Source organism: Pongo abelii, chromosome 7 (genome assembly GCF_028885655.2).
Source record: "Pongo abelii isolate AG06213 chromosome 7, NHGRI_mPonAbe1-v2.0_pri, whole genome shotgun sequence".
NCBI lineage: Eukaryota > Metazoa > Chordata > Mammalia > Primates > Hominidae > Pongo > Pongo abelii.
In genome coordinates this window covers 92,196,500-92,222,662 of record NC_071992.2, presented here as the reverse complement: position 1 = coordinate 92,222,662, position 26,163 = coordinate 92,196,500, and the positions used below count along the sequence as shown (strand labels likewise).

Genomic DNA, 26,163 nt, shown 5'->3' with positions numbered 1-26,163 from the left:
TTAAGAAAATGTGGCACATATACACCATGGAATACTATGCAGCCATAAAAAATGATGAGTTCATGTCCTGTGTAGGGACATGGATGAAATTGGAAATCATCATTCTCAGTAAACTGTCACAAGAACAAAAAACCAAACACTGCATATTCTCACTCATAGGTGGGAATTGAACAATGAGAACACATGGACACAGGAAGGGGAACATCACACTTCGGGGACTGTTGCGGGGTGGGGGGAGGGGGGAGGGATAGCATTGGGAGATATACCTAATGCTAGATGACGAGTTAGTGGGTGCGGCGTACCAGCATGGCACATGTATACATATGTAACTAACCTGCACATTGCGCACATGTACCATAAAACCTAAAGTATAATAATAAAAAAAAAAAAGTTGAATTGTCATCCATTATTACAGCTAGCAATTGCTTGCACTGCATAATGATGTTTCAGTCAATGATGGCCCACATATACAACAATGGTCCCTAAGATTATAATACTGTATTTTTACTGCAATTTTTCTATATTTAGACATGGTTAGATACACAAATACTTACCACTGTGTTACAAGTACCTATAGTACTCAGTACAGTAACACCCTGCGCGAGTTTGTAGCCTAGGAGCAGAAGGTTATCCCATATAGCCTAGTATGTAGTAGACTACATCATCTAGGTTTGTATAAGTACACTCTATGATGTTCACACAGCAAAATAGCCTAATGACACACTTCTCAAAACGTATCCCTATTGTTATGTATGACTGTATGTAGAGGCAGTGCTCTAAGTACCTTACATATAGTATTTGTTTAATTCTCAACTATTATTATTGGTTCAGTTTATTGTTAACTCTCAGAGAGGTCAAGTAACTTGCCCAGGGTCATTCACTAATAGGTAGGTAGAATTTGAATCCACAATGTGATGTCAGAACCTGAATTCATAGCCACTGTATCATCAACATGTGTTTAGTTAAATCCAGGTATGTAGAAATTATTTTTATTATGTTGAGCTTCAGAGCATGCACAGGCTCTGGAACCAGACTACCTAAGTTCAGATCTCCATTTCACCATTTAATGGCTGTGAGAAATTCGACAAGTTACTTCAGCTTTCAGCACCTGTTTCCTCATCTGTAAGTGGGAACAATAACAGCGTTTGCCTCCTAGGGTAGTTCTGAGGATTAAATGAGTGAATTTAGTAAAAGGGCTCAGAAAAGTACCTTGAGCATATTATATAACCAATAAAATTTACCTATTATCAATATTATTATTCTAACATAAAGTATTAAGAATAGTGGTATGAAACACTGGATATACTGCATGGCCCCAGTCGAGATCTGAGATAGGTAGAATAATGGCTCCTAAATATATCCATTTCCCCAATCCCTCTAAGCTGTGAATATGTTACATTATTACCGCAAAAGCGACTTTGCAGATGTAATTAAAGTTATGAACCTTGAGCGGGGGAGATTCTGTCTAACCAATGGATTCTTAAAAGGCTGTAATTGGAGAGATACAGCAATGGAAGAAGAAGAAAGAAAGACTTAGAAGGATGAAAGGGTCTCAATCCACTGTTGCTGGCTTTGGAGATGAAGAGGGCCATAACCAAGGAATGTGAGTGGCCTCTAGAAGCTGAAAATAGCTCTTAGCTGACAGCCAGCAAAGAAACAGGGAGAAAAGCTACAAGAGCAAGGGACTGAATTTGTCCAACAACCTGAATAAGCAAAAAAAAAAAAAAAAAAATCAGATTCTTCCCTTAACTCTCTAGAAAGGAACACAATCCTGCGGACACCTTGATTTTAGGCCATTGAGAACCATGTTGGACTTCTGACCTACAGAACTGTAAGGTAATAAATTGGTGGTGGTTTGAGCTTCTAACTTTGTTACAGAAATAGTATTAATAGTAAACTAATATAAGATCCATACTTAAGTTTCTCCTAAAAGACTCAAATATATTGATTTAGGAACTATATAATATTCTAGAATAAATTTAACTTCTTAAAGTCAGCATTTTAAAACTTATTAGGGACATAAATCAATGTCTTATTTACATTTCTATTGTTAAATTCTTAGAATCTAAAAGTTGCTAAAAGGCTAAAGAGGGTATAAAATGCTATTATAAAATATTTTCATCTTTTCTATGTAAAGGTAAAAAAATCAATTTTAATTTTTCTTTAACTTTTCATAGTTAATGAACAAATTAACTTTGATTTTTTTCCTAATATTTTTTAAGTCCACAGCCAAGTTCTAATAAAGACTCTTAACATGTCACTAGAAATATATAAATTCTAGGTTTAAAATAACTCATGTTTTGCATTTACAGAGGTAAACGTTTACCAAGAAGCAAAATATTCTATGTCTTGGTTATTATTTACTTATTCACTGCCTCTGAATTGATATGAATTAGCTCTGAGAGAGTAAGAGCCGTGTCTGTTTTCTGTCTTCACATTTTTATCAACACTGCCTAGCAAAACTCCCGGGCCTCAGAAAGCTTTTGTTAAATAAATGAATGAAAAATAAATACATCTTTAAAAAACTGGAAACAAAACTTCCCTGGAACCTCAGCTCACCAGCTTATGGGAAAATTAACAAGGTATACTGTATCTACAGGTTAAACATTAAAATCTAGAACTTATTTTAAACATTTTCAACAGAATTTTAAGTGTTGTATGTTTCCCCGCATTCTTAATGAGATTCATTAAATATGATTCAAGTTTCTTGATATCTTTATTATTTTCATTCACTACTGTGTGATGTTCACATGACATACATAAGGCTCTATGAACCAGAATTTGCTTTCTGAAAATGTCCTCTACGTCAATCAAGTCTTTGTGTGTATTTTCCCCTGTCCCTCTCAAAAATTAAGTGAAGCACAGCACATCTGTAGGCTACCTGAGAGGTGCAGCGTGGTTGCTTTTCTTCACAATTGCTAAACGAAAGGCCTACTCTTCTTCAGTGAGATTTTTTTACTCTCTAGAACAGCAGTATCCATAGAAATATAACGGAAGCCACGTAATTTAAAATTTTCCAAAACATTCTCATTTTGACATGTAAGCAATGTAAAATTAATGAAATACTTTACATTCTTTTTCTTTTCAGACCACGCTTTTTTTTTTTTTTTCTTTTCAGACCACGCCTTAGAAATCTGGTGCATGTTCTACACTTAGAGCAGACCTCAGTTCAGACTAGCCACTTTTCAGGTGGCCAGTGACTACTACACTGGACAGTTGCAGCTCTAGAAAATCCACTCCCAAACCCCTAAGTGAACTACATACCCTATCAATTTATAGCTTCTACTCTATCTCATTTGTACCATTGTTTCACAATTTGGATAGCATTAGAGTTAATAAATTTTATTTTAGCAAGTCTGCTCCATGGGTAGTTTCTGAAATAAAAATACAAGCAAAAAAAAACTTTTCTAGTAACATTGGTTCTACAGTACAAGCTCTCCCTCGAATGTCTAACAGAGCTTTCGTAGAAGTCAGTGTTCCTTGTAGGGACGGTGAGTCGAGACTGGAGGCAAGAACTAAAACGTTCTTAAACCCTACTACGTGCTGGAATCCTGAAGTGCCTGCCATCATTCAAACCTTAGCACTAACTCTCTAGAGAGACACTGCCATGCATACTACAGAACGAGAAGGCAGTGGGGATCCTCAACGGCTACATGTCACTGCCTGGTGAGCACTCTTCCCTCAGACCCCATTCCCAGAAGCTCTGCCTCGATTCCCCAGGGGTAGGCGAGCTGGCTGCCCGAATTCCTAAGCGTTACCGGGGAAATGTGAGGGCCTCCGGGGGCTGGAAACCTCAGGCCAGGCGCGCGCTGCCCCGAAGGCGAGCGCGCGTCCGGTCCGCTCTACGGGGTCTCTCGGGAGCGCTTTGCAGGGCGGATGAGTGACGGGCCAGCTACCTGCCTTCCTGAGCCTGCAGAGATAAACAACCTATCCTCCCTGTGCACACAGGCCCCGAGGGCAGGCAGGTCTCCAAGCGCCGCACAACTGCCCCAGGCCCGACGCAGCTACGTGCCCGAGGGCTCCCTCCCCAACAGGCCATCCCTCAGCCGATCCTCTTTCGACAGCGAACAAGGAACCCCGGAGGCGCGGAGGCGTCTCGCCGCCACTCGGCGGTGCCTGCCAGAGGCCCTTCGCGATGTCCGCAAGCAGAGAAAGCCCTGCCCTCCCAAGCCCCGGCTTCCCCTAGGCCCCTTGACACTTGTAGTGGCCTCACTTGCGGCCCCTGACCCGGGGCTGACCGGTTCGTGACTCTCCTGCCAATCAGAGACAGATTTCATCCGGCCAACCGACCAATCACCGCGCGCGGTTGTCCGCTTCGGCTTTTCGGCCCTTCGGCTCTTCGGCTTGTCGGCGTTCGCGGTTGTTTGGCCATCCCCGGCCTTCCGCAGCGCCGCTAAAGCGCAGTTCTGGTTGGTGTAACTTTTTTTTTTTTTTTTAGCCACTTCCGGCTCCTGCGTCGCTCCGGAAGCCTGCGAGTTCCGGAAGCCTTGGTAATGCAGATTCGGCTAGGAAAAGACAAGCTTTCCAGAGAATGTTTCAGAGAAAGTTACGTGGAGCGTGGGCGTTTCGCAGACTCCTAAGGTCAGTGTCTGCCCTAGAGAGCCGAAGTGCAAACCCGAGGTCTTGTTTTCAGCTGGGAGGTCGTGGAGTTTCACGACCTTATAATTGTCGCCGTTTGCTTTTTTTTCCCTGTTTATTGGCTTCCTGTCTACCTGGAAAAGGCTTCTGAATTTTGGAAAGGCAGTGAAGCAAACCTAAACTCCTAAAGATGTTTTTAGGATCGCGGCATTAAAAATAAACACACACACAGCTGCAATTGAGCCCCTCTGCATTCCACGTAGTAACTTGAGATGAACTTCGAAATCTTTTTCTCTCATTTGGCGGTCGTGAAGATATTTACCTCTTATAAACGGCTTTATAAAGAATTGAGGATCCAAGCTTTACTTAATATCTGGAAGTTCATGTAAAGTGTTATATGTAGTACAAAAAATTTGAGTATGCTTAGTTTTCTAACGTTGTTGAAAGCGCACGTAAAAGCAGTTCGGTTTTCTTATGGAGGAAGAGATAATGAAAAGTTTCTGATAAAATTGCTTGCGATAAATTAGTTATATTTCACATTGACTTTTGATAAGAAATCTGAATGTGAGAATTGTTAACATTTTTTCCTGTGTTCTTAAGTTAAAAATCGTTATTTGTTTATTTATTGAGGTATCATTTTCCAAATTTCCCACATTTAGTGAAAGTGCTTTTGGCAAAATGAGCAAGCTGTTGAACCTTCAAGTCTAACACATTCTGTTAAACTTCCATGATGCCCCTCGGAGATATTTTATCTTGACGTTTCGGACAATTAAATGATACTTGGGCGCTCTCAACGCCGCAGCTTGTAGTCTAAACACCTTCCCCTAAAGTGTTACCTTTACTTAATACTGAACAGAATGAACTTGGGGTGGCTCTTTTAACTTATCTTATCTCACCTATATTATCAATTACTTGTTTCCAGAAAGATTACAGTTGAGTGATCTTGAGCCAGAAAGAGATTTGAAAGAATTATTTACAGAGTCAAAAAAAAAAAAATTCATATTTTTTTCTTAAAAAAAAAATAGAAGTAACAGGACATAGAGCGAATACTAGACCATTAGACTAAAGAGTATTAGACTAAATCAAGACAGTTGGATTCTAGTCCTGACTCTGGTTACCTTTGTACAATTTTACCTCTTGGCCGTATTCTCCTTATTTTTAGAAATTAGTGTTAGTACTCAAGCTGGGGTTTTAAAACTGTTCCATAGGAGAACTTGTGTAGAAATTTTCTGGAGCCATGCAGGGAGAGACAAAGCAAGCCCACCCTCAGGTTTATTTTAACAAGAGCAGCTATTCACGGGTTCCGCTTGAATAACAAGTTTCTTGTTAAGAAGATTAAATTTGTATCTTAAACGAGATGATCTGCCTTTTCTTCTAGCATTAAAATTCTGGTTTTTGGGATAGTTATTCATTTGTACTCAATGTACATTTATTACAGTTTTTAAAAATAATATATTCACAGCTAATTTATTTCTAAAAGCTACAAATATGTCCCTATTCTGTTTCAATTTATTTTATAAATACAAATTTGAAATGTTTTTATGATCAGAATTAGAATTTATTATTCTCTCGTCTCCATATCCTCTTATTTTAGCCATAAAAGTTTTGCTTATATTTGATGCACATAATGATTCTTGCCGTAGGGAGGACAAGTATTTTTCATTTTACATGTTTGGTACCTGAACATTAAAGGTATTAGCAGGCTTGTTCATCATCACACCTATTAAAAGATCTCAGTCCTAGCCCCATGTTTTTCTCACAACATCAAATAATTGTAAGTTTCTTTCCCTCTTGCACACCATCCACATGCTCAGGTTCCCATAGCACAAGGAAAATGTATGAATGTGCACAATCTTTATTTCTGGCCAGAAGTTCTCTCTTGAATTATTTCATATTTTCCTTTTTGGATGATCTGAGTTGGACAACCTAGAAGCAAATTGGATGTTCTCTGTACCTCTTTTCTGTGAAGTGATAGCAGTTTGTAAATGTTTCATGTTTCTTTTCCATTCCTTTGGAATGTACAAGAAACCTCAGGAGAAAAGCCCTAAATTGCTCCATTTGCCCTGTCTGTAATCCTGCTCTTTTAAACCCAGCCCTGTAGTTTCTTTACATGGAAGTGGAGGCAAGGAAGGGATGTCTAGTATCCTCTGCCTTTCTCCGTGTGGGATATTAAACTTCTTCATAACATATTCCCATCTATACGATAAAAATACCTTGTTCTATGTTGCTTCTTACTCAATTTAATATATTTTCTTTTTATCAGACATCTCCCTTATTACTGCCTGTCAATAAGATGAGATAAAATTCCATCCAAGTTATCTTTTCTTTCTTCTTACTAGTAAAACAAAAACCAAGAACTTAAGTGTAATGGTGTTTTGATTATGCCTAGCCACTGTCTTTTCTCTTTTTTGAGACGGAGTCTTGCTCTGTTGCCCAGGCTGGAGTGCAGTGGCACGGTCTCAGCTCACTGTAACCTCTGCCTCCCGAGTTCAAGCAGTTCTCCTGCTTCAGCCTCCCGAGTAGCTGAGATTATAGGTGTGCGCCACCACACCTGGCTAATTTTTGTATTTTTAGTAGAGACAGGGTTTCACCATGTTGGCCAGACTGGTCTTGAACTCCTGACCTTAGGCGATCTGCCCACCTCGGCCCACTTGTCTTTTAGTGTTAGATGAATGAGTTGGCATTGCCTCTACCTTGCATGTATGTGTTCATAATGTTCACACTTTGAGTTTTTCACTCATCTATTTCCTTTGTTCAGATTTGACATGGTCCTTTGACCACATGTATAGTGACGCAGGGAGAGGGAATATAGACAAGATACATCCCAAGCAACAAGGAAAACTTTACCTCATTCCTTTAATTTCTTTCCCCATCTACAGTCCTGACAGCTTGACTGGCAGTCTGGTCTTTTGAATGATCTTGAAGGGGAAAAAGATTTCTTTTGAGTTCTGTGGGATTAAATTTGATCCAAGCTTAGCAAATATCCATTCTGCTAAGTGTATTTTGTATGCTCTACAGTTTTTCTAATGTTTACCGGAAATTTACTTATTACCAGCTTGACTTTAGATGGGTTATTAATCTTCTCAAGCCTTAATTTTTGTCTTCTTAAAATGGAGATGATAATACTGTACTTACTGTGTTGTGAGGATTAAATGAAATAAAGAATGTAAAGAAAAGTTGTAGTGCCTTGTACATGATATGTATCACGTGGTAGTTCCTCCTATTCCATTGCTAATGGCTCTTTGTTCCTTTGGGGATATTTCCGTGTTCTCTTATACCATAAAATGTGCAATTAAATGTTTGTTCCAGTTATTTTCAAGTCATTTAGAATTCTTAAGCAATTAGATTCTAAAGCCCATTTTTAAATTATTTATAGAGTATTTAAAGATCTAGCTGCTCATACATTTCATGTGTGTCCTGTTCATACTCGCACTAGTATTTTTCCCATAGTTTATGCCTATACTCTTAGTACTTGGCCTCTTTAAGGTAGCCCCATCTGTGTGACCTGTGGTACCATCCTAAAGTGTTTATGTTTAACTTTTGGGTCCATCACCACGTTGTCAGTATAGTACACTGGTTTAGAGCTGGTTCTGCCCCGTCTGGTCATGGGATTTTACACAAGTCATCTAATCTCTTTGCACCTCAATTTCCTTGTTTTAGAACAGAAGTAATAAGAGAAGCTTTTTATTAGTATTATAAGGATTAAATGATTTAATATTTAAATTTGTACCTGGTAATTAGCTATAGTAGTCACTTGTTAGCACTCAGTAACTGGTAAGTGTTATGTGTTTTCTCTGGTTGTAAACTAACAAGTTCATTGGGATTGTCTTCCTTAGTGGTTCACTGTTACTCTCCATGAATACTGTCTCTGTCTCCTGTGTCCTGCTCTGATTTCTCTATTTTCCTCATGTCCTATATAGCTCTTTTGCAATTGGAAATAGCTGTTCTTTTATTTTTTTCCCTTTCCCTTCCAAGATTTCCTAAAACAGTTTCTATAAGGATTCTAGATAGGTAGGTAAACTTACAGTTGCTTTTTTTTGTTTTTCTTTTTTTAGCCAATGAAGAGTATAGTGTAATAAAATGACTTGTCTAGAGTCACACAATCTGTTAGTGAACCTGGGCTAGAATACAGAGCTAATCAGAGGCAGTTTAACTCTGCTTTCCCCAATACTCGCTCCAACATCTGTTCTTTATTTTCACAATAAGCATTCTCAGACTCAGAAGTATCAGGTTTCTGAAAGAACAAAATATGAGTGCCATGCTATTATCTTAAAAATGTACTTATAAAGCTAGGCCCAAGTATTGGAAATTCTTTTCTAAGGTTTAAAAAAAGTATTTTGTGCTAGTTTTAGATACTTGAATAACTATATTGTATATGAGATAAATAAGGCACTCAGTTGATTGTATAAGACTCAGTATAGTCTTGAGTCGTGTTGAGTTTCCTCTTCTCCCTAAATGGAAAAAAAAAAAAGATATTTTCCCCTCTTCTAGGGCAGGTTACTTACCATTGTCCATATTTTTGAGAAATATGTGCAACTTTGAAGTTTATCTTTCAGATACATTTTATAAATGTTTTGTCATGTATCCACTACCACTTCAAAAAGAAAAATCCTATTTGGATTTTGATGAGGCAATGTTCATTGAAGTTAAAAGTAATTTAGAGGTCCGTTAGACATAACACAGTTTTAAAATTTCACATATCTTGGCTATACCCAAATGAGCACAACTGGGATTTACAACATCAGGTGTCTATAAACTTTTAAAACTTAGTTTATGTATGGTGAAAGAGAGGAACAAGAAAGTAGTGACAAGGCACTTACCAAGTCTGTGGCAGAAGTGGGATTTGAACTTAGAGTTGTTAGGCCTGTTCACAGTGCCAGAGGTCACAGTGTTCTAATGGGCTTCAGCCATAGCCTTTTTTCTTTTGCCCATATTTGAAACGTGTTCTGGGAATCGGTGTCCAGTTAAATCCCTCTTTGATGCATGTCCCGTTTATTAGTATTGATTTCAATACAATGGACAGTAAATCTATCTGACTACACAAAGGAAATAAAATAGTAGGTTATAGGTTCAAAACTTAAGATGTCTAGTCACAGAATTTTATTCATATAACCTCATAATATGAAATGCTAGTTTAACATTTTCAGAAAGAGAAAACAATGAATGTGGTCTCATCCACTTTGATTGCTAGAACATTTAAGATAGTGTGGCAGTGACATTTTCATTCTAAAACTTAGTTTATTATTGTGGAGATGGAAAAGAATAGCCTGGCAGGGGGTGCATTAGTGGGTATGACACAGTAGAGATTACTTGAGAACCACATGTTTCTGCTGACAAAGTTTACAGGACTGTAAATTTAAATCCAGAATTTTGTAGTCAGTATGCATTGACAAATATGCCTAATGGTAATACGTCTAATACTGAGAGTCTTGGAACAGGTCAATAATAATGTGTATATTGATAGCAGCGATGTAGGAGATGTTACATGGTATTATAGCTAAAATCCATGTTATCCCCTTAATCATAATTACGTTAATATTGACAGGCCCTTGACAATACCCACATTATTATTGATAGATTTCTGTCAATAACATGTTTTTAAAGAAAATATATTCATTCATAATTTGTACTATACTCAATAAAACTATAAAATACATCCTGAAAAATTCCTTCTTCCTCAGTGAGATACAGTCATTTGTTTAGTTTTTGGAATGTGATATAGATGGCAAAGTTTTCATTTTGGGATATGAAAAACATAAAAGGAAAGCATGAGTTATTTAAGGGATAAGGTTATATATTGCTGCTCTTAGTAAATAATTTTTAGTTGTCTTTTTCTGTGAAAGAAAAGCAGTGTGACATGTTTAGTGATAAAATGCCAGCAGGAGACCTTTTTAATCGTTTTTAGTACTAGATCATTTTGTCTTAAACATATTTATGTGACAGGTTAAACACACGAACCCTAGTAGATGCTATGCTTTTTATCTGGTCTTGATTTTGCCTTAAGCATCTTTTTCACATACCCTTAACGTGGTAGAATCCTTCACTAAACACTAAGATTATTTACTGCCAATTATAATTTTAGTTACATAGTTTTATATATATCTTTGCATAGCCAATAAATGTATCTCTCCCCTCCCGTGGGTTAACATGTTGGAATCTTAAAGTTAGTATAGTTCAAGAATTGCAGGAGTGGGTGGCTGGTAGGATTGTATATGAAAAGGTAGAATAGGAAAAATCAATTAGAATTAAATTTAATGGTAGTGGTTTCAATTCAAAGCAATTCTTACTTTTTTAAAAAAGGAGTTAGCTTGTAATTCTTAAAAATATTCAAGTTTGAGCTTACATTTATAAAACTAAATACTAATTTACAGTGACCAATAATATAGAAATTGTTAAAGCTTACTTAAATTATTGAAGGTAAAGTCAAAATAGACTTGCCAGAGGTTAGGCGTGGGTGTTGGCAATCCTTGTAACAGAAGTCAGGAGAGTACTAGTTTACCAAAAGCATTGGGAATTTTTGACCCAAAAATGTGAAGGGATAGTATAGTCTTCGTCTTGATTTCCATGGTTCTTAAGTAAGTTAAATTACTTTGACTTTTCCAGGAAGTTGTTAGCATCATACGTAGGCCCCTGAATTGTTGCAGGAATCCTATAAACTGGTCTCCCAGAATGGCAGTTTTTCTTTTCTTCAGTTTTATTGAACTCTGCCGTCAGATTAATCTTTTGAAATTTATATCCCATTATGTCTCTTCTCTTCAATGATTATTCATGCCTACAGAATCAATACAATTTCCTTAGCACAGGTTCTTTTTACAATGTGGCTAGGTTGACACTTCAGCCAGTCTCTCCTGCCAGCCTGCTTTGGTCATGGCAGATGACTTGTCTGCTTCCAGATAACAGATGCAGTCACATTGACGGGGGTTAAATAACCAAGGATGCAGCTCATGCTGCAACCTGTGTCCGTATGTCCCAGCTAGGCTATGGTCAGGAGCTTGCACGTTTCTGGGCTTTTACACAACCTGTTCCCTTGCCTTACATACCATTTTCCTCTTTTCTGCCTGGTAAGTTTTGTGATCCTTTGTAATGTTTTCATGTTTTGGGATCCATTCTTCACTTCAGAGATCAATGGCCAGTCCTGATTTCCTATGTCTTTTAAAATGCTTGCATAAAAGGAAGTTAGCTGACAGTTAAATATTTAGATTGAATCTCTGGTACCTAGGAGAATGCCTTGTATTTGGTAGGTGTCCAATATATATTTGTTACATTGAGTAACCATTTGTCAGAGAATTAGAATTCACTAAGATACAAACTGCTTACACTATATTGGGAATAGTTTTATGTGATATAAAGTCGTTTATGGCATTTATGCTTCATACCTATTATAACAAATCTTGTTGTACTGCTGTAGAGGGAAGAAGATTCCATAATTGCCTTAATTGAATTTCTAGTTATTTTGATGTCATCATTTTCTTCTACTCCTTGGCTGCCCTTTTCTAGAGAGAGTATTCTATAATAGCTGTACCTGCCAGAAAGAGAGGGGTGGGGTGGGAGTATGTGTGATGAGGAAGAACTGAATCTAATATGCTGGTGATGAATACAAGTTTGTTGCTTGTCTTGGACTGCCTGTACCATGTTGTGTGCAGCAAAGCACCTTAGAGTCAAATATTGTAAGTGTGCATTCATGAGGTTTCTTTACTTCAAGATAACAGGCACAACTATGTTGATAGGGGCTAAATAATCACGGGAGCAGGTCATGCGGGAACCCATGTCTTTTCTCAATCCACACTGTGTCATATCCTTTCAGACAAGGTACAAGTTAAGTGGGCAGTGAGTTCCACTGAACCATCATATCTCCGCCCACTCCTGCCTGGCCCCTCCCACGTGCACACATAAGGGTGACATGTTCATGGTTTAACTGCCACAATTTATGTCTTAATGATGTCAGTATTTCCTGGAAAAACATTTTGATACAGGTTGATTGAGGCATTACTATAACTAACAGTGAAGGTTTCAGTCTTTTGAAATGACATTTGCCAAAATTAGTTTGGGGCCTGTTACTTTTCATGCTCATCCCTAGCCAAAGCAACAATAATGTAATAAATAATACTGCTTTATGGCTTCCAAACCACTTTCGTAACATTATCTGGTTTAATCTCAACAACTTTGTGAGGTAGCTGTTATTTCCAACTTTTAGGAGAAGAATCCAAGGCTAATGAAGTTTTTTAAGATCTCATAGCAAGTAAGTGACAGAGCTAGAACTTGAGCCCAGGCCTGTTTGATTTTAAATCTGCTTTTTCCACTCTGTGACAGATGCCTAAAGAAGAATGTAGAGCATGGGAGAAGTATTCCACTTTAATGAACTATGGTGTGTAATAGACAGTATCTGTTCTATGTTTACAACTAAAAGAAGTCACAAAAATGACTAAAATGTTGGAAAATAAAACCTAAAACAAAAAAATAGAGAAATTATTCATCTGGAGGAGCAAAGGCTGAAGAACAGTTTAATAATAGTCTTTTGGTCTATTAAAGAGCCTTACGTAGGGAGGAGAGCAAACCCAGCTGTTCCTAATCTACACTGAGGCCAGGCCTGGGGAGAAAAAGAAGAAAGAAAAAAATGTTAAACTGTAACAGAAGGGATAAGAAAGAATTTTTTGATAATAAGTATTGTTAAATATTGTATTGGTTAAAGACTGTTTTAGGTCTCCTTTTCTGGCAGTCACTAAAAATTCCTATTTTTACTGAATGTTTTTAAGTGTGATTCCTCCAAAAACAAGAAACTTGACATAGATGATTCTTCTGAGAAACCACCCCCTCTGACCAGTTTCTCACTAAATATCACTAAGGAACCTGAGGAAGAGATGCAGTTATGCGTTGCTTATCAAGGGGGTACATTCTGAGAAACGCATAGTTTGATGATTTCATCATTGTGTGAACATCATAGGGTGTACTCACACAAACCTACTTGGTATAGCCTAGTTCACACCTCATTATATTTTACTGTGCTTTCTTCTGGTTTGCAGATACTGCTTTTACAAATTAAAGGTTTGTAGCAAACCTGAGTCAATCAAGTTTATCTGCACAATTTTTTTTTCCCAACAGCATGTACTCAACTTGGTGTCTCTGTGTAATGTTTAGGTAATTCTTGCAATATTTCAGACTTTTTTTTATTATGATATTCTTAATGGTGACCTGTGATCCGTGATCTTTGTTATTACTATTGTAACCGTTCTGGGGCACCACGAACTGTATCCATATAAGATGGTGAACTTAGAAAGATTCTGGGGCACCAAGAGCTATATCCATATAAGATGGTGAACTTATATTCTGGGGCACATGGTAGAATCCTTCACTAAACAGTAAGAACTGTATCCATATAAGATGGTGAACTTAATAAATACTGGGTGTTCTGACTGTTCTGCTGACTTGCCTATTCCCTGAGATACAACAATGTTGAAAGTAGGCCAATTAACATAAGCCTACAGTGGCCTCTTATGTGTTCAAGTGAAAGGAAGGGTTGTACATCTCTCATTTTAAATCAAAATCTAGCAATGATTTTGCTAGATTTTGCTAAGCTTAGTGAGGAAGCCATGTCAGAAGCCAACACAGGCCAAAAGGTAGACCTTTTATACCAAACAGCCAAGTTGTGAATGCAGAGGAAAAGTTCTTGAAGGAAATTAAAAGTGATCCTCCAGGGAACACATGAATTAAAGAAAGTGAACAGCCTTATTGCTGATGATGTGGGACAAGTTTTAGTGGTCTAGATAGAAGATCAAACCAGCCACAAAATTCCCTTAAGCCAAAGCCTAATCCAGAGCAAGTTCCTAACTCTCTTCAATTCTTTAAGACAGAGAGGTGAGGAATCTGCAGAAGAAAAGGTGGAAGCTAGCAGAGGTTGGTTCGTGAGATTTAAGGAAATAACCATTTATAATATAAACATGAAAGCTGAAGCAGCAAATGCTGACATCAGAGCTGCAGCAAGTTATCCAGAAGCTTTAGCTAAATAATTGATGAAGGTGACTATGCTAGACAATATATTTTCAAGACAGACAAAAGGCTTATATTGGAAGAACATGCCATGTAACACTGATAGCTAGAGAGGAGAAGCCAATATGTGGCTTCAGAGCTTCAAAGGACAGGCTGACTCTCCTGTTGGGGGCTAATGTAGCTGGTGGCTTTTAAGTTGAAGCCGGTGCTTATTTACCATTCTAAAAATTCGAAGACCCTTAAGAATTACGCTAGAACTACTCTGCCTGTACTTTATAAATGAAAAAAACAAAGCCTGGATGATAGCACATCTGTTTACAGCATGGTTTACTGAATATTTTAAGCACACAGGTGAGACTTGCTAAAAAAAAATTACTTCAAAATATTACTGCTCATTGATGTGCACCTTAGTCACCCAAGAGCTCTGACGAAGATGTACAAGGAGATTAATGTTTTCATGCCTGCTATCACAGCATTCATTCTGCACCCCGTGGATCAAGGAGTAATTTTGACTTTTATATCTTATTTTTTAAGAACTACATTTCGTAAGCCTATAGTTGCCAATAGCAATTTCTCTGATAGATCTGGGCAAAGTAAATTGAAAACCTTCTGGAAAAGATTCACCATTCTGTTTACCATTAAGAACATGATTCATGAGAGAAGGTCAACATATCCACATGAACAGGAGTTTGTAAGAAGTTGATTCTAACCATTGTGGATGACTTTGAGGAGTTCAAGACTTCAGTGGAGGAAGTAACTACAGATGTGATGGAAATAGTAACAGAGCTAGAATTAGAGTGGCGCCTAAAGATGTGACTGATTTGCTACAATCTCATAATAGAACTTGAATCGATAAGGAGTTGCTTCCTCTCTTTTTTTTTTTTTTTTTTTTGAAACGAAGGTCATGCTGTGTCACTCAGGCTGGTGAACAACAGCACAGTCAGCTCACTGCAGCCTCTCAATCTCTTGGGCTCAAGCAACTCTCCTGCCTCAGCCTCCCCTTAGTAGCTAGGACTACAGGTGCATGCCAGCACGCCAGGCTAATTTTTTTTTTTTTTTTTTTTAATTTTTGTAGAGACAGTGTCTCCCTATGTTGCCCAGCAATCCTCCCTTGGCCTCCCAAAGGGCTGGAATTATAGGCATGAGCCACTGCACCCAGTGAGTTGCTTCTTATGGATAAGCAAAGAAAGTGGTTTCTTGAGATGGAGTCTGTACCTGGGGAAATGCTGTAAACATTGTTGAAAAGATAGCAAAGGATTTAGAATATCCCATAAACTTAATTGATAAAGCAGTGGCAGGGTTTGAGACTATTGACTCCAGTTTTGAAAGAAGGTTTACTCTTGGTAAAATGCTGTCAGAAAGCTTCGCATGCTACAGAGAAATCTTTCATGAGATGAAGAGTCAATCCATGCAGCAAACTTTGTTGTTGTCATAAGATATTGCCACAACCACCCCAGCCTTCAGCAGTCATCACCCTGATCAGTCAGCAGGCATCAACATCAAGGCAGGACCCTCCACTATCAAAAAGATTATAACTCACTGAAGGCTCGGATGGTTGTTAGCATTTTTTAGCAATCAAGTAATTTTTAATTAAGGTATGTACATTGTCTTTAAGGCACAGTGCTATTGCACACTTAATAGACTGCAGTATAGTGAAAATATAAGTTTTATATGCATTGGAAAACCAAAAGAGTTGTGTAACTTACTTTATTGTGATATTTGCTTTATTGCAGTGGTCTGGAACCTAAGCTGCAGTGTCTCTGCGGTATGCCTGTTTTCTTATGTGATTCTGATGAACTCACAAGTTTGAAAACCACTAGACTAGAGGAGCAGAGACCACAGGACTGTGATGGTGAAGACCACAGTTTAGAAGGATTAAAAGCCCAGAGATACATATATCTTTATCATAGACACATATATCTGTTAGCAGTTAAAAACTACCAGAATAAGATTATGTTGTTACAAAGAAAGTTGAATGTGTTACAAATAGACAAGATCTATCTTGTTTTAAATCACTGCCTTCTTGATTTTAGCACTTATGTAGATCAAGTAGATTTAAAATAGATTAGTTTTACCAGAGGGGCATCAGACTTCTGAAATTCTACCCAGATTTTTTCTGTCGTATTTACATAACTGCCTACTGAACTTTTCCACTTAAATGTCTCATAGGATCTTCAGATGTTTAAAATTCCATGTATTTATTATCTTTCTGTTCAAACCTGTATTGCCTCATGTATTTCTTGTTTCAGGGACTTGGATCACTATCACTCAGTTACTTAAGTCAGTTTTTCTTGGCTTATTTCTCTCCAAATAGTGTCACTTCTACCACCTCACTGCTGTCAAAGATAACCCTTTTCTCTCTGTCCCCATTGATACTTTTCTAATTTAGGCCATCATTAGTTTCTCACTAGATCATTTTAACAACCTGTTAACTCGTCTCTATGCTTCCAGTCTTTCTGTCAGCCTCTATTCCATTCTTGCTCAGGGTGGCCAGAACAAGTAGTCTAAAATGTAAATCTTATTAGTTCTTTGCGTACCACTATTGAGGGCTTCCCATTACCTTCTTCATAAAATACAGCCTCCTCAGCTTGGCTTCTAGGGCCTTTAGGACCTGTCTCCTGCTTCTTTCCAGCCTTATCTCATCTGTGCACCTCTAGTCCTTAGTACCTACTCTTCCCACCATTGGCAATAATATTCTTACCCTCCTTTGCCAGGCCGACATGCTAATACTTCAGGTGGCTGCTTAGGTATTGACTCTCCCAGGAAGCCTTCTCTGACCTTCTGAATTATAGTTGTAACCATAGTGCCCTGAATTTTCCCTTGCATATCACTGATTGCACCTTATTGTAATTACCTGTTTATTTTATATGGCACGCCTTTACTTTTCTCTCTCGTTCCACAACCCTCCACAAGGGTTGAGACAGTGTCTGTTATACCATTATATCACTAGCTGTCATATTAACAGGTAAATAACAGAGATGCACAATAAACATGGTGAAATTAGTAATAATCATCTTTCTGGATATGGTAATTTGGAATAGTTTTAAAGGGTAATGGATGGGAATTGATATTTTTTATCCTTCACACATCCCAGACTTCCATCCTATTCATTTATTCATTTATCTAGTGTTTGTAGAGTGCCTTCTGTGTACCAGGAACTGAGATAGTTGTTCTGATTCAACTGTGATAAGGCTCAAATAATCTTTACAACAGGCTTATCCTCTAGTGGAGGAAATAAACCATTTAAAAGTAGTTTATGTACAGTACATAGAGGCCAAGAAAGAGAAAGAATAGAGTGCCAAGGGAACAACTAGATGGGCAGCAACCCAAATTTGGAGTCAGAAGGAAGTGATGTCTGAGCCAGTACTTAAAATCTTAGTATGAGTTTTCAGTTAAAAGATTGGAAACGGACTGTTCCACACAAAGGGAACAGACAATGAAGTCTACTGGTGAACAAGAGAAGGGGGTACTTTTTGACTGGATGTGATGCGTAAGGAAGGAAAGCAAGCTGGGAGTGGATTTGGGGAGGTTTGTGTTTTAGAACACTGGCAGTGTGGGGAATGCACTGAAGGAGGCAGAAGGTAAGGTAGTCCAGTTTAATGGAATCCATGAGAGAGGAGAGCAGCCAGAATTCAGGAAAAGGCTTGCGGGGGACAGGGAGTGACAGATGGGTTAGGAAAAATTTTGGACCACGTACCAACAGTCCTTGGCAATAGATTTGATTTGTAGAGTGAGGAAAGGGAGCTCCCTTTTTAACTTTATTCTTTTTTGTGTGTAGCTTCTGGCAAGTATGAGGCAAGGATTTCACAGAAGAACTTGGAGCAAAAATTCCCACTGCCATAGCTATAGGCTGTCCAGTCTTGAGGGAGCTGCAGGAACAGGAAAAAGGTGAGATCTCCCCAGAAGGTCATTGGCATTTATGGTGAGAAGCATTCCTGTTGTATATCTGGTTTGAGAGAAAAATAGCACCAAACAACCGTTATTCAGTGATCATTTTTGTTTCCTGGACTTGAACTTGTTAAACATGTAGTCTTCTGCCACTAAGTCTTCTAGGATGCATGGGTAAATTTAGAACTTCCCTCTTGAAAACATCTTCGGTTGTCAAAGATACTCCCAATTTCAAGAAGTACAAGTTTACTTTACCTTCTAATAAATTGTGTTTATCATCTTTTTACTAAAAATCATAACAGAATAGAATTTGAAAGGACTTTGAAGGTCATTTTATCTCCATCCCTTTGTTTTATACGTGAAGAAACCAAGGCATAGGTCAGGGTCAGGGGAAATGATTTGTCGAAGAATACGTGACCAGACCGTGGCAGTGAGCTCCGGCAGGATCCATGCCTCCCTCAGTAACTGTTCTTTCTGTTAGGGTATTGGCTTTTTAAAGGCCTAGACATGATAATCAAGCCCTGTGTGGTGATAGCCCATTTTAATTTTTTTGTATTTTTTCCCCCTAGCTTTATTGGAGTATAATTGGCAAGTAAAAATGGCATATATTCAAAGTGTGCAATGTAATGATTTCATATGTGTATCCATTGTGAAATGACTGCCACAGTCAAGTTAATTACCACATCAATCACTACCCATAGTTACCACCTGTGTGCATGTGTATGATGAGGACACTTCAGATTTGCTCTTGGCAAATTTCAAAGAAACAATAGAGCATATTAACTATGCTATTCTGGACATGAGTTCCCCAGAACTTACTCATCTTATAACTGAAAATTTGTACCCTTTGACTAACATCTCCCATTTCCCTCACCCTCCCAGCCCCTACCAACCACCATTTTACTCTCTGTTTCAATAAGTTTGACTTTTTTAGAATCCACATATAAATGAGATCATACTGAGGTCCATTTTAGCAACTAAATTTAAGCCTGATTTTTTTTTTTTTTGGTCATGGGTGGATTTGCCAGTTAATAATATTTAAAATATCTGAACTGGTCTGTATACTGGATTATAGCAGTGACTTGGTGTTTTAATTATATCTGCTTGCACATAATACATAATAATATATGTGTATTGAATCAGTAAGCTGTACCTAGCTAACTATTCAGCTTCTTATATTTCATTTAAATTTTTTTCCGTTTAGCACCAATTTGTTTCCTTATTCTATTTATGGCATTATTGTGGTATATATTTTTATATCATTGTTTTCTTAGAGTACTGTGTGATGTATACATTTTTAGTACCTTAATAATGATATTTCTGCATTCTTGTTCCTTCATACTAAGATTTAGTACTGTTTATTTTCAGCAATAGCGTGATAGAATAGTAACCATGTATTGTTCATTTATTTTTCTTTTTAACTTCCTTTACACATATAAAATGTATTTGAGAAAGATTAAATGACTTGCTGAAAAATAACACCTTTGGAGTCAGTAGTAGTGCTGGAAAATAAACTGAGGTCTTGACTTAACCATCTATTGCAATGTTCTATATAGTTGTTGTATTTATTACCTTCCTATATCTCTTCATTAGTCATGTTATTCAGCCTCCTTTCTGTTAGCTTCAGGATTTTAATATCTCCCTGCTAGAATATCTGACCAAAGAGTATTGCTTAGAAGTATACTTGTGGAAAGAGGGTACAGTTTTGTTTTGTTTTTTTGTTATTTCTTTGATGAAGAGGGCCAAGAAAAAAGAAAAATTAAGAAAAAAAGGCAGGGGGAGAAAGAAAGGCTCTGAGAGACGAGACAGAAGTTTCAAGTAAGAAGTGATTATTTGCTGTACTATTTGAGACTACTGAAAGGCTCATCTTATGTGTCCTGTGTAATTTGTGTATAACAGTTTCCAGGCATAAGTTAAGGAGGTTGTATAAGATTGCAACTCTTTGCTAATGTTCTTCAATTGTATTTTTTCCTAGAGACCTTCAGAGAAGACATGGCTTCCAGAAAAGAGAATGCGAAGAGTGCAAACAGAGTGCTAAGAATAAGCCAGTTGGATGCACTTGAACTAAACAAGGCCCTGGAGCAGCTAGTTTGGTCCCAGTTTACTCAGTGCTTTCATGGATTTAAACCTGGGCTGTTAGCTCGCTTTGAGCCAGAGGTGAAAGCGTGCTTATGGCTTTTCTTGTGGAGATTCACCATCTACTCCAAAAATGCCACAGTGGGACAGTCAGTTTTGAATATTAAGTACAAAAATGATTTTTCCCCTAACCTGAGGTATCAGCCACCCAGTAAAAATCAAAAAATCTGGTATGCTGTTTTTACAATTGGTGGGAGGTGGTTAGAAGAACGATGCTATGATTTGTTTCGAAACCATCATTTAGCATCATTTGGGAAAGTCAAGCAGTGTGTGAATTTTGTGGTTGGACTTTTGAAATTAGGTGGGCTGATTAATTTTTTGATTTTCCTTCAGAGGGGAAAGTTTGCAACTTTGACAGAACGTCTCCTAGGTATTCATTCTGTATTTTGCAAGCCTCAAAACATACGTGAAGTTGGCTTTGAATACATGAATAGGGAACTTCTCTGGCATGGTTTTGCTGAATTTCTGATTTTTCTCTTACCACTTATCAATGTCCAGAAGTTGAAAGCCAAGCTGTCTTCATGGTGTATTCCTCTTACTGGTGCACCTAATAGTGACAATACATTAGCCACCAGTGGCAAAGAATGCTCTCTTTGTGGAGAGTGGCCCACCATGCCTCACACCATAGGATGTGAGCATATTTTCTGTTATTTCTGTGCTAAGAGTAGTTTCTTATTTGACATGTACTTTACTTGTCCTAAGTGTGGTACAGAAGTACACAGTCTGCAGCCACTGAAATCAGGAATCGAGATGTCAGAAGTAAATGCTCTTTAGAAACTAAAATTGCTTCCTCTGAGAAAAAAAATGCACCGTGTTTAAATTCTTAATATTAGTCATCCTAAGTATACCATTTATGTATCCTTTATAAGGAATGTGCTGCCTAGCCACTGTCTTCTCCTTTCCAGGCGTGACTGAATTCTAATCACTGGAAACCATGTGATTCTAAATATATTATGTAAATGTTAATGTAGTATGTTTTTTAAATCATTGCATTCAATTTTTAATATCAAGAATAATGGACAGCTTTTGTCAGGTGACTACTAACAATGCTCCTTCATTTTGCTACTTCTTAAAACGAGGTTGGATTCTAAAGATAAAGATTTTGGAGACTCTGAGATGAGTGTGCATTTATTTTCAGAGTTGACATAATATGATAATGTGACAACTGTAAGACTGTTTTAAACCTTAAGACCTGATGCCTCAGTTGTAATTTTTTTTTTTTTTTTTGAGACGGTGTCCTGCTCTGTCACCCAGGCTGGAGTGCAGTGGCGTGATCTCTGCTCACTGCAACCTCCACCTCCTGGGTTCAAGCAATTCTCCTGCCTCAGCCTCCTGAGTAGCTGGGACTACAGGTGCATGCCACCACACCCGGGTAATTTTTGTATTTTTAGTAGAGATGGGGTTCACCATGTTAGCCAGGATGGTCTCGATCTGCTGATCTCATGATCCACCTGCCTCAGCCTCCCAAAGTGCTGAGATTACAGGCGTGAGCCACTGTGCTCGGCCGCCTCAGTTGTAATGTTATGCCTTTCTCTGAAGCCAATTTTTAAGAAGTTCAGTCCTCAGCTGTCTGACCCCTCCACAGTTGGCTTTATATTCAGAAAGTAAAAATTACTTAAGGCAGCTTGGAAGTGAGGCCTGGGAACTACTGGGGGCAACTAGTATGAACAGCACTATTTACAGGTCTCTTTCTCTTGCCTTTGATTCAGAGCTCTCATTCTCGGTAAATATTGGTAGTTTTATTGAAACAAAAGGGGTCTTTAGCATGAGAATAATAACAGCAGTGCATAATTAAGATAATTCTGTATCCTTCACTCTTTTTCTCTGCATTTTTTTACTTAAAAATAAATTCAGACTCTTAAAATGGTATAGAATTATTAGCTTGAACATTGAATTATCTCAAGTCTTAACTAGAATGTTTTTTAAAAAACAGTTTTTAAATGTTTTTAAATAAACGTCTTGCTAGTATGGTGGAAATACACTGCCAGTTCATTTTTCTCTTCACCTTTCATTGAACAAGTACTCAGGTGCCAGGTACTGATGTAGCCATTGGAGGCACAACAGTACATTAAGCAGGAAAAAGAAAGTTACCTTCATGGAGTTTACATTCTGTGATTGAATGAACTGTAAGTTTAATTTAGGTTCAATTTAGTGTAAGATACTGAAGAAGTTTTGTAGTTTGAGTCAAGAGTATTTTACATCTTAAGAATTTGCCTTCTTTTGCCTTCTGTAATTTTAAAACATTATTGTAGAAAACACCAACAATTCAGGAAAAAATATAAAATCAACTTTCCCACAATTTTTTGAGAGATCATCACTATATTTTGCTATATTTGTAGATTTGTTGCACATACATTTCTTATTTACAAAATTATTATAATGCATTAAAAAAATAAAATAGCATTTTTTCATATGCATAAGTATTCTTCAGAACTATTTTAGGGCTGAGCACAATGGCTCATGCCTGTAATCCCAGGCTCCCTACTTAGGGAGGCTGAGCCCAGGAGTTTGAGTTTGTTTCTAAAAAAATAAAAATATATACAAACGTCTTTGTTTTTTGTTTGTTTGTTTTTGGTGAGAAAGGGCCTCACCCAGTCACCCAGGTTGGAGTGCAGTGGTGCGATCATGGCTAACTGCAGCCTTTTCCTCCCAGGCCTCAAGCAATCCTCCCATCTGAGCCGCCCAAATTGCTGGGACCACAGGCCCATGCCACCATGCCTGGCTAATTTTTGTAGAGATGAGGTCTCACTTTGTTGCCCAGGCTGGCCTTGAACTTCTGGGCTCAAGCAGTCCTCCTACCCTGGCCTCCCAAAGTTGTGGGATTACAGGCATGAGCCACTGCACCCAGCCATAATATATTTTTAAAAGGCTGTGTATATGCCATCATATTCCTATTCCTATTATTATTTAACCACCATCATGGCGCATTTAGGTTCTTTTCACTTTCTGTTGTGAATAATGCAATGATGAATCTGAGTTCATTAAGTGAAGAGTCCAGCTGCACACTGCAGGCCCAGTCTGGATGTAGGTGCTCAGATGGTTCTCTTTGAGACAGGCTTTATCCTTTGGCTCTCATTTTTTTGATGAGTGTACATGGCATGAGGGACACAGATCCCGCTAGAATTCAAATCCCACTTGTGTATAACCTAGGACAATGCGCCACATCTCTGCACATCTGTACATTGTAAGGATTACATGTTTAGTGTATATAAAGCTCTTAAAACAATGCCTGACACATAGTAGATAGGATATAATAGTAGTGCTTTCCTTTGCTGTTGTCAGTATTACTCTGAGTCGGTTTCATTCTCACACAGAATGATGGCCGCTAGAAGCTCAAGGCTTATAATCTGCTGGCTTTCTGATCCCACTGGCATGAGATACTCTTGCCTGATAGTTCCGGCTAAAGTCCAGGAGCTCACTGTTACTGGTCTGCCTTGAATTATATGCACATTCCTGAACCAGCCACTATAGCTAGGGGATGGAAAATACTGTTCCTGGTTACTTAAATGTAGGTGACGCTCCTCCCATATACCACATGAACCTAAAGGAGTCCTGGAGGAGGCCGTTCACCACAGGAAACTGAGGTGTTCTTAGAAGGGTGGATGCTGGCAGATAGATCTCTACTAGTTAGAGTCTACATTTGCCTTTCTCATTTCAAAAGTCCACATTGCAGTCTCATTTTACCAGTAATCTAGTTTGATAAGGACATTCATAAGTAACTGGATGATTCTTTAACATTGCGGATTTGAAAGGATTAAATAAAGTCAACAAAATTGTTACATCAACAATTGTTATATTATTTTGATAGAGTAACTTCTAAGTAGATATCCATATTGTCAAAATCTTAAGAAAACAGTACTTCACATATATGCCAGCTGATAGACTTGTCAGTATTGGAGTGGGGGGGTGATTTTTTTCCACAGACCCTAATGACACTTAGTAAAAATAGGTTTTTATTATTTTTCATTTTTATTTAACATCTGCCACCCCTACTAGGTGATAACCCCCATGAGTTCAGAGACCATGACTGTTTTGTTCATCACTAGATAGCCAGAGCCTTTTAGTTCTAGTGTAGCAATAGAAACATTTTATTAGCTGAATAAACCTAAGGTCACAGATAGGGTTCTGCAGAAGCTGGCGTTGAAAGGGGTTTGAAGTACAAGAGATTTTTATGTGTAACTCTCAGGGATCCATGCCTGTGAAGGGAAAGAGCAAAGCAGGAATAGGCAGAAGAAATGAGAGTACTCTAAAGCAGGCCTGAAAAAAGTTGGCCAGCCCAGAGGGGAGCTCTGAGCTAGTGTCATCTGTCAGAATGTCCTAAATTAGGCCAAAGTAAATAGGCCTTTTTACCTACACTTCTATCAGTCACTGGGTGTGGGCAGCTCTGGGAAGGTTGTGATCTCAAGCATGGCAAGCTCTGTAGCGGAAGCAGATCCTGTGGGAGCCAACAGCTGAATACAGTCCACTGACCACACTCCGCAGCTGGGCACCATGTCCATCCTTGCAGGAGGAGCCAGGTGGCATATCTTGGTGTGTACCACATCTAATACTGTCCATTTTTTCCTTTATGGTTTCCTTTTTTTTTTTTGTTTTTCTTGCATATAGTACACTTGACAACACACTAATGCCAGGTAGTGTTCAGTTTATAAACAATAGATTTATGACTGACTGACACACCCAAGTGCCTCGAGTATTTCTGTCCCACTGCAAATACCAGACTTCCTGGCCAAGTTGCTATGACGGCCCCCAGGAACTCCATTCAGTCTCTGCCTCTCTGGGCACTGCCAGAAGAGTTGCTCTACCTCTGGTGCGACTGTTTCTACTCCCCAGCAGCCTCCAGGCTCAAGCTTTAGGAAAACTGGATGGGATTTAGCTACATGATATGTTTCCATGTTAGCCTCAAGTACCTAACCATCAGTTACAAACATTCTTCCTTAGGAAAATAAAAACATTTACACTAAACATTTTTCTTTTCTCTCCCATGCACTTGCTCTCACATCAAGTTTGCTACTTTTGTAAAGTACCCAAGTGACTTCAGTGATCATATCTAAATTACTCAGATATCAATCAGAGCTCACACAAGGCATGTCCTACTACTTGCTCTCAGCTCCCCTGCTTTCAGTATTTAGTGACTGGATTTGGGACAAGTTTATTTAACTTCTTTAAGATTCAATTTGTTCACCTAAGAAATGGACATTCAATAATGTCTACCTCTTAGAATTCTAATGGGAATTAAATAAAGCATTCTGTCAAAAATTATCTATTGAGCCCCTGCAGACATTCCTTTTCTGTACTCAGGGAATGCATTCATGAATACCACAAAACACCTGCTCTCATGGAGTTTACATTCTTAGAGGGGTGATAAATAATAAAGATAATTTCAAATGTTAGTAGTACTCTGAAGAAAATAAAGCAGGCAGAGAAATGGGGAGTGATAGGGGTTGCTGTATTGAATTGTGTGCTTGTGGAAGGCCTCTCTGAGGTGATATTTAAAAAGATATCTGAAGGAAACGGAGAAAGCCAAGCAGAAAAGGGGTGCTAGGATAAGGAAATGGCTGCGCCCAATCTCTGAGATGA

General features: G+C 38.2%; 1 protein-coding gene across 2 annotated transcripts; it reads left to right on the top strand.

Moving 5' to 3' along the window:
• The first annotated feature begins 3,122 nt into the window (after nucleotides 1-3,122).
• PEX2 (peroxisomal biogenesis factor 2) lies at nucleotides 3,123-22,563 on the top strand. Of its 2 annotated transcripts, XM_063726700.1 has the most exons (4): nucleotides 3,123-4,581; nucleotides 16,296-16,327; nucleotides 18,341-18,450; nucleotides 20,426-22,563. In XM_063726700.1, exon 4 carries the CDS (start codon nucleotides 20,443-20,445, stop codon nucleotides 21,358-21,360), a length of 918 nt encoding a protein of 305 aa, XP_063582770.1. In that variant the 5' UTR covers nucleotides 3,123-4,581; nucleotides 16,296-16,327; nucleotides 18,341-18,450; nucleotides 20,426-20,442; the 3' UTR covers nucleotides 21,361-22,563. The 2 variants fall into 2 exon arrangements, with proteins under 2 accessions (XP_063582770.1, XP_009242164.3); XM_009243889.4 differs by lacking the exon at nucleotides 16,296-16,327.
• The last annotated feature ends 3,600 nt before the right edge of the window (nucleotides 22,564-26,163 follow it).